Source organism: Fringilla coelebs, assembly GCF_963513975.1.
Source record: "Fringilla coelebs genome assembly, chromosome: 5".
Taxonomy (NCBI): domain Eukaryota; kingdom Metazoa; phylum Chordata; class Aves; order Passeriformes; family Fringillidae; genus Fringilla; species Fringilla coelebs.
Window position 1 is genome coordinate 9307217 of NC_140033.1, and position 9433 is coordinate 9316649.

The following is a 9433-nucleotide window of genomic DNA, read 5'->3' on the forward strand; positions in this document are numbered from 1 at the left end:
TCTTTGCAACATCAGAGACCTGGTTTGGCAGTATTATGCAGCAAAAATATCACAATGCAGTAACATATATGACAGAATTTCTAAAAAAAAATCAAAGATGCTTTGTTATTAGCAATACACCTTCACCAATCAAAATCCATCAGAACAGATGTTCTGCAAAAGCTAAGTTTGGGTTTAGGTTTTCTGCAGTGGATTGAAAGGCAAATTACTCTAGAGGGAAATTCAAAGCACAGACATGATTTGGATGCTTTAATTCTTTCTTGTGGAGACTCTCGGTATCACCCTTCACTTATTTATGGTTCTTGACATTCACTCTTTCATTTAATGATTTCCCTGGGACTTGTCCTCCCTTCCCTCTCAAACCCAGGTTCTGCAATTCAGCTACACAGATCAAGTATCTAGAGCACGCATGTCTTAACCCAGACATTTTCATAAATATGAGTCAGCTCTGACACCTAGACAGAGCAATTTCTTACCTGAATCAGCAATATTTCAGTATTGCATAATTCAAATAATTTCTGTGGCTTTTTTAGCAATTACTGGTTTTAAAAATATATCCTTATTTATATTAGGCCTACAAGGACTATAAAAATAAATTGAATAAATTCCAGAGAGAGTTTTAAAAATTTATGGAGATGCTTAAGTCCAAACCAAGTCACAGTATCCCAAATATATTATTGTTTCTTAAGGAAAATCAGGACTATGAGGCTTTGTATTTAGTTATTTTTCATCTGGCATAGTTTATTCCATGAACCTGGATGCACTCAAATGCATGCTGACTATTGTCAGGCATAACAAACATTTCCATATGCTTTTTTAAAAGATAATTAATCCAGTGATGTTACCTTTGGTAGCATCATCTTTTGGATAAGGCACATTTAAAAGTACAAATGAGAAACACTGTGTGTGACTCAGCATAATTGAGAATCTCTTGGATTTACTGCACTAAGACAGAGGTTAAACCAAGCAGGAAACCTACACAGCTTTTGTAAGCAGGACTGCATCATTTTCTTGTGCCTTTTGTGAATATAGGGAAGGGAAGAAGCGGGCTCTGGTTGACTGCTCAGGGTGAGATGAGTGTGGTTAAACCCTGGATTAAGAAAGATGAGCAGCTATACAGGGAGCCAGGGAGATTAATGTCCTGCAGTATAAGTAGAAATTGGATTATCATAATGATAAAGCATATGGGTTACTCATCTGATGATGTAAAAGTCATTTGGGAGGGAAGGGGGGGTTAAAAATTTCCCATCAGCATTTTAGCTTGCTGGCAGTGTCACCATTTATGTTGTGCAGGCTACTTGTTGTCTAAGAAAAGATGAGAGGAGCTGACTGTGTCCTGGACTTTGTTGTACATGTTTCTCACCTAAGACAATTTCCAGAGTACCAGCCTTTAAGTTCCCTGAAAACAATTTTATCCAGGGTGGAGTGATATGGGCAGCACCCAGGCACCTTCCTGTGCCTTACCTCCTCAACATTCAGCAGGTCAGCCTCTAAAAGAAGAAAATGCTGCTATCTCCCTCCTTCTCTTAAGATAAGCACTGTAGCAGTGGAGAAGGGATTTACACTCAATTGAATGTTCTTGAAGTCTGAAAAACTTGTTTTCCATATCAGAGTTGGGGTGGGGGAACAGCCAGCAAGACTAACAGTGTTGAGAGGCATGAAAGGCATTTGCTTTGTTCACTTTAGGTCTCAGCTGAAGCTCAAAGCATTTCTAATTTAAGGCCTGACACTAACTGTGTGGTACAGGGAGAGGCACTAGAGACATGTGTATGGAAATTGTTTTAGGTTGCTTCCTGCCATGTGAAGAGGACTAGAGGACAAGGCAGGTCCTGGCAGGCAGCACGGAGCTCTCTGATACCAAGTGGCACCGGCTAGTTGATAACCCTACCATGGCTTTTAATTTGATTAATGCCATTACCCAGGGCATTCATATCTTAGTCTGGCCTTCTCTCAAGGGTCCAGAATTCTGCTCAAGCTGTAATGGAAATACAAGTAATGTGAGTGCAAGGGGCATTGCAGAGCACTTGTTTCTCCTGTTCCTGGGACCTGTCCCTTTATGGGAGTCATGGAGTTGTGCCTTACGTTGCAGCACACTTGAGCTGACCTTAGTACCACCTATCTCTGCTCAAATGTGGCCTCCATTCTGTACATTTATGTGGACTTTTGATCTGTAAGAGCTGTGCTGCTAGTGGGTAAGGGCTCTGCTCAAAGCTCTCCTTTTAATTCCAGTCCTACTGGTGAAGAATTGAATTGGGGCAGGGATGTGTCCTCCCCATTTTGGTCCAAATGCTGTCTGCTTTAGATCCTGATGCCTCCAACCTACAAGTGTTTAGAGCAACATTAAATAGAAATCTGTAAACTAAGGCATGTAACAGATTTAGAGAGAAGTGAAGCATAAATATAAAAGCCTTATGCTTGGCATCTGGTAATAATTTTTTAAATTTTAAAAACCCTTGTACATATATATCCTGGATACCTAATTTAATGTGGGGTTTAATTAAGGAAAAATAAAAATTGAGTCCAAAATCCCATATCTTGATGCTGGCAGCACAGCAGAATTCCATGGTAATTACAGGTGTATGGCTCCTGAATACTGCAAATACCTCAGATGGCAGAAGGAATTTCTATTGCATTCAAATTTCATGAAGTGCACTTGAGAAAGTAGAGGTCCAGGACTTAAATGCTTTAGTTTGCTATTAGGTCTGCAATCTGATTTAGTCAGTTTCAATTTTTATCTTCACAAGCACCAAATTCTACAAGTGAGACTCTTTGCTGTACCAGCTCACCATCCAGGCTGAAAAAGGGCTGAAGTAATTTAAGTCTTTGAACTTGGGTAGGCATAGGGTGATTCTTTAGCTAATTTTTAGAAGCTGACAGTCTCTCCCCTGCCTCCTCTCCCTCTCTTTCTCCTCCATCACTTACTCCACCAGCAGGCATGCAGTCTACTGATTTACTTATGAAAACATAGTGGTGTCTTTTCTTCCCAAGACTTTTTGATTTTGCCTCATACATTCCTGGGAAATAATAAAGAAAAACAAAAATTATGGTGATGGTAATGATGATGATGATGACTGCATTGTTTCTTGCAGATCATTTTTACTAGGTTCCTGGAAGCACTGAGTTAAGGGTTGAAATCTAAATCAATGAAATTATAGATTGCAAAAGATATTTCCCTACATTCAGAACATTTGTGAATCACTGAAAATTGTTCCTTACAGTAATTTATCTCAGGGACTGTCTGATACTCTATTATTCTGAGTAAAATAATTTCCAAGAAAAAATAAAATAATACCATGCTTATGTCAGTATTTGTGAAATGAGTTTATCTCCCAGCATCTCCCTCTCTTTCAGCACCTCTCTCCATTTTTTCCTTCTGTTTGAGAAAATAGTAAGTGAAGGCACTGAAAATAGTAAGTGAAGGCACTGTATTTGCCCCAGTCTTCACAGCTGCAACAGTAAAATTCCATCAAAAAAACATTTCATTTTCTTTAATGATTCTGACATCTGGAGAAATAATCCTGTCTTACAGAACTAGGTTTTAAGCTTTACAGTGATCTTAAGGAACTCATGAGTAAATAGAACGTGCTTGCTACCTGTTCCTGCTAGATAGGGCTGTTGGACCTGACAGCAGCAGGATTGTCTCCTTTGTTTTTTTAAAGGCTAATGCATATCCTACAGTGTTTATGTATATTGCACAGGAGAACATCTCTCCTGAGTCATCTACACACACAGACTTGCAAACCTGGTGACAACATTTACCAGCACTGACACGACACATTGCAATGACAACACCCAGGGCAGAATAAGGCCCAGTTGCTACCTCTGTTTTTCTTTAATAGGATGCAGGTATTGTTAGCATTTCTCCCTAAAAGCCTAATGCAGTCCTTGCTGAATTTCCAGATTGCCCTGAAACAACAATGGAAAAGCACTGGTTCTTCTCTGAATATCAATGGAGGTTAATCTTTGTCCACCAAGAACACTAGATCCTATGGGTGACAGAAGTCAGAAAATAATCACTGTCTATGGCCAGATTAAAAATGAAATTAATAACATCCATGGACAAGACTTTTAGATGGTGTAAATCTAAATAGTTTAAGTAAATTCGATTTGAGACAAATTAAAATTTTGCATTTTAGGTTCACATAGAGCTGGAGGATAACCTTATTTCACTAGTAAAATGCAAAGAATAACAAAACTCTTCGGCTTTGTTTGTTTCTAACGTAATTTATACTGTACACATACCTACTGTGTAAGATTTGCTGCACTGCATATTTCTTCTGTTAATCTGTTATGTATGGAATTGGCAGTACTGTATAGAATTACTCTTTATACAAATATAGGAACAGTAGCCTCAGAAAAACTACATTTGAGGTTTCTGGACATACTAATGCAGCAAGATACAGCATTCCAATAGGCTCTTTTATTTCCCAAGTAAACAATCTTAATTTAATTTTCAAGGCGCTCAAGGAAAATAAATGCTATATGAAGGCACAATTATTCTGGGAATACACTCTACAATAATGATTTTAATTTTTTTTTCTGTAAATTCAATGAAAAACTGAAACCTCAAAAGTCAGAATGATTTTTCTTTCAAAAGGACCTGTATTTTTTCCAGGTCAAAAAACAGGGCTCACATGTTCTGACCCCAGTTCTTCTTCCGCCAGTTCACTTTCTAGGCATGGGCATTCATGAATGTGTATATTTCCCTGTTGAGAAAAATGAGCTCAATAACTGTCTGGCACAAAGGTGAAATAAAATAAAGTATTTCTTCCACACGTTGAGATTCTCAAATGAAGAAAAAAACCCAAAAAAACCCCATGAGAGTAAAGGATAAAAAAGTACCATTCACATACATGGGAAACTATGCTGAATTAAAAAAGGAAAATTTCCTTCCTTTCTGGAGCGAGAGAACCCAAAGACAGGCGAAAGATCCCTATGACTGAATGTTACCCTGTCAGTTCAAAGGATCTTGTTTTTGTATTTGTAACATTTAGTAGAGTTACATATAAAATGGACACATAACTATATCTCTTCTTCAGATAAGTATTTCTTTTTTTCAGACACACGACTCCCAGTAGGTTGAGTAGAGACAAAATACTGATTTATAAATGAGCACTTCTCACCACAATGGTAAATTGTTAGCAATCAAGGTTTAACTCCTGAAGTTTTTAAGGAAGGCTAGTTTAGCATAAGCCAAACAACATGCAAGCTTAACATGTTCTCTCAAATAATTCCACTTTTTTCCCTGCAGACGTTTCCGCAGACAAGACGTTCGGCACGGGAACGCAGCGCAGCAGTGCTTTGGCCAGCAGTTCATTGGTAATCTGTTCTCTCACGTACAAGTGCTTGTAAAGGCTGGAACAGCCAGCACAGAGCTTGCCAGGAACATGAGCCAGACCATGATCTCACCTGCTGTTTTCCCTGGCATGTTCCTGCAGTGTTGTAAGAGCCGTGGCGCTGAGCCCCTGCCATCCAGGTCTAAGGGTGACTGTCTCATGGCACGTCAGGTGCATCCCAAAATGTTCATGTGGTGCTGCAGCACTGACATTCAGACTAAAGATGTGGAGAATGCATCACAATGGGTCCCAACAGAAAAAAAAAAAAAGCAGAAAGATGAGGCAGGGATAAGAAACAATGGAGCTAAATCCTGAAATGTGTATGAAATAGTCACTTAGAATTTAAGAACAGGCATGAGCAGTGACATGACAGAATAGAAATGTGTATTTATGATCAAATTTTCTCTTAAAAAAAGATAGAATACTGTTATCCAAACCTTGAAAAGTGAGGATTTCAAACATGGGTATTGGGAATAGAAAACCAGAAAGAAAACGATTACATGCAAATCGTCTCTATTTTGCAGGATGATACACAATACATTTATAGAAGAAAAATAATAAAACATAAAAGTTTCTTCTAGAATGATATCCAGAGAAACCCTATTTTATATATTTACATATATGTATATTTTACCAGAGAAAACTTCATTAAAATTGAAGTCCATTGGAGGATATTGTACATTTTGGAAAAGTATATTCCCATATTAAGTGCTAATTTTTCCACAAGTTTGAATACAACAGAGAAATCACAATTATATAAAACAGTGTATTTTTTTTAAGATATAAAGCTATTTGGGCTCAAGAATCTTTCTCACTATTATGGAATAAGATGATTTCATTAATGAAGCAGTTGGTTTTGTCCAGTGTAACAACTATTTTATCTTCCTCCAGATGTTTTGTTGGATTGAAAACCAGAATTAAATTTTGATTTAATTCATTCACCTTGTTTTTATTAGCACCGTTGGGCCCAAACTGCACATTCAGTTAATACATGTATAGCATGGGTATGTATAATATTGGTTAGAGTATTTATAGTATCATTCTGCAAACAGTTATGTGCTGTAATTATCCCTAAAAAATTTGATTTTTTAAATTATATTTGAACATGTTTTGGATCCTCCTGTTTCACTGAGTGAAAATGAAATTAACTATCCGTAAGAACCAGGCACAAGCAATTAGCAGTGTGAAAAGCTGAGATCTGTTTCTCTGTAATGTTAGGTGAGTCCCAGCACAACTTGGTCAGATGCTGTGAAAGCCTAGGATGGTGGGAAAATTAATTTAGCAGGTCAGATCTTCCTTAGACATTACTTTCCAGTCACTGTCTGGTTGGATCTGAATTCAGCTTCACTCCTAAAAGTAAATATACCCTGAACATGGAGTGTAACAAGTACTTGCAGTAAAACATTTTTGAAACATTCATTTCCCTTCCAGGTGAAGTTCTGGAGAAGACTGAGGAAAGACTTGTTTATGGAATAGAGTACAACAGCACCCTTCTGGAGTGCACCCCTCGGACCTTGCAAGCAAAAGTCATCTGGTTTGTCCAGCGAGCACATGACACTAAGAAGGAAGAGGTAAATATTCTAATACACTAACTTTTCTTAATAAAACAGCCCATTGTTAGGAACATTACCTTTTCACTGAATTTCTGCCACCAGTTGCTGAAATGCACATGGGTGTCAGGGAAAATCACTATGTTCATCTGGTCTCTTGAATAAATAGACCTGAGAATTTCACCTGGTGTTTGCATTCCACATCTTGAATGCAGATGTTAGACATGTAGTGAAGCTAATTTAGGATCTCAAAACAAAGGAAAATCCATCACTTCTCTTGGTATGTTTCTGCATGGAAGAAATGTGTATGCATTATTTACAGCGTTAGTCTAGCTTAACTTCTATTCATTCTTGCTGCCTCACCCATTTATTACAATTTTTAAAATTTTTTTGCAAATGAGTGTTGGTGGATTCTCTGCCTCTTTTACATGTACTTTACCATTATGAAAGTGCAATCATATTCATTCCTCAATATCTCTCTGACTGCAGTGTAGATATGTCACTATAGGGCCTGGTAAAAAAGTGCCCATCTTTCTTATAAGCCCACTCTAAGTGCTGAAAGTCAAAATAAGGCCTGGGACCTCCTCTCCTCTCCTCTCCTCTCCTCTCCTCTCCTCTCCTCTCCTCTCCTCTCCTCTCCTCTCCTCTCCTCTCCTCTCCTCTCCTCTCCTCTCCTCTCCTCTCCTCTCCTCTCCTCTCCTCTCCTCTCCTCTCCTCTCCTCTCCTCTCCTCTCCTCTCCTCTCCTCTCCTCTCCTCTCCTCTCCTCTCCTCTCCTCTCCTCTCCTCTCCTCTCCTCTCCTCTCCTCTCCTCTCCTCTCCTCTCCTCTCCTCTCCTCTCCTCTCCTCTCCTCTCCTCTCCTCTCCTCTCCTCTCCTCTCCTCTCCTCTCCTCTCCTCTCCTCTTCCTCTCAAAATTTACTATTACAGTCATGAAAGTACAGTTCAGAAATAATTGAATTGGTTTAATGTAATAGCAAAGGCCTGTGCTCTATAACTGCATTTTATGTTTTTTTTTTCAGGTGAAGACCGATGATAGAATAATAAAAATGGACCTTGGCCTTTTATTCCTGAAGTTGCATCGACTGGATGCAGGGACTTATTTTTGTCAGACAGTGGAACACAGCATTGTTCACACTGTCAGGAAAATCACCCTGGAAATAGTCGAGGAGGAGCGTGTAGATGAAATGTTCAATAAAGACTATGAGGAGGACATCCCTCACAAAATGCCATGCCCAATGCAGAGCAGTATACCTCAGGCTTCAAAGCCATGGTATAAGGAATTTCTTCAACTGATAGGTTACAGCAACTTCCAGAGGGTGGAAGAATACTGTGAAAAAGTGTGGTGTACAGATAAGAAGAGAAAAAAGCTGAAAATGTCTCCATCCAAGTGGAAATATGCCAGCCCTCAGGAGAAGAAGGCAAGGATCAGGCCAGAGCATTACCGGCTGCCCAGGAACATAGCTGACTCTTGATGGACAAAATCCATCCACTGTTTCTGAGCAAAATTTTATTTGGACTTAAGAGGGAGAAATCAGTCTTGGTTTGAGTGAATTTCACAGGTTTATATATGTAAAATATTGGGACTGAAAACAAAAATGCTATGGTAAGTTATATTGTACACTCATGATGACTGTTTAGAAGCATTTTAAACAAAATCTTCCCAACTATCTGGTTCTAAGTGAGTAAATGCAATCAGAGTTTTGCATTAGGGAGGACATGACAATCTTCAGGTTTTGAGTGCTTGAATCAGTTCCCTGTGTGGATCGTGCTTGCGCTGTATATTGTCGCACATGATGGCATATTTAACAAATTCAAATAGCTAAACATTCACAAGTGGATGAAAAGTATAAGAGACATCTTTTCTTTGTTTCACAAATTTCTCATGCTTCTGAAAGCAGCACGTCTTCAGATCTTATTCCTTTTGATTGTGACCTGTCTGAGTTCATCACTGAGAACAATGAGTTGTGTTAATACAGTGTACTGCTACTTCTAAAGATAATGAAGGGAAATCCTATTTACTTCCCACCTTTTTTTCAGTATCAGCCATTTATGAAGCTCAGTGTGCTTCCACAGCCAAATAATATTGCCTAGTAGCTTCATGTAAGCCACATGCATGCTAAGAACACAGACAGAATGAAATTCACCAGTTTATCTACATAAGAAGCTGAAATAATGGTTTAGATAGAAAACGAGTCCATCTTGTGTCGGTGCGTTGCCTTAGTGGACATGAATTAAGGGATCGCCCTCTTGTGGCAAAAGAAAGCAAAACACGGTATTTAAATTGCTTTTTTGAAGAAATATGTATAAGCAAAGTATTACTGAGATCCCCAGCTGGTTTGCTTTCAGCAGACACTTTCAGTCTCCATGTGCTAAAGCCACAGATTTAGAAGGTTGTTTTGGAAGTAATTTATACTGGGAAGGCAGCATTTTAAATACGTGATGTTTTATGTTGTTAATGTGCTTTTGGGGTAAAATGCAGTCACAAAAAGTTAGGATGCAGATTAAAAACAAAGCCAGCATTATGCAGCTGTGTTTCTATAGTTTCAG

General features: G+C 38.6%; 1 protein-coding gene across 1 annotated transcript in view; it reads left to right on the forward strand.

The window, feature by feature from the left end:
* The window catches only part of SEMA3E (semaphorin 3E), a 58902-nt gene extending 50287 nt beyond the window's left edge, over window positions 1–8615 (forward strand). The window contains exons 14-16 of the mRNA XM_084206030.1: window positions 5252–5319; window positions 6768–6907; window positions 7906–8615. Of these exons, the coding sequence (XP_084062156.1) occupies window positions 5252–5319; window positions 6768–6907; window positions 7906–8358 (661 nt within the window). The 3' untranslated portion in view covers window positions 8359–8615. The remainder of the gene's footprint in view (window positions 1–5251; window positions 5320–6767; window positions 6908–7905) is intronic.
* The last annotated feature ends 818 nt before the right edge of the window (window positions 8616–9433 follow it).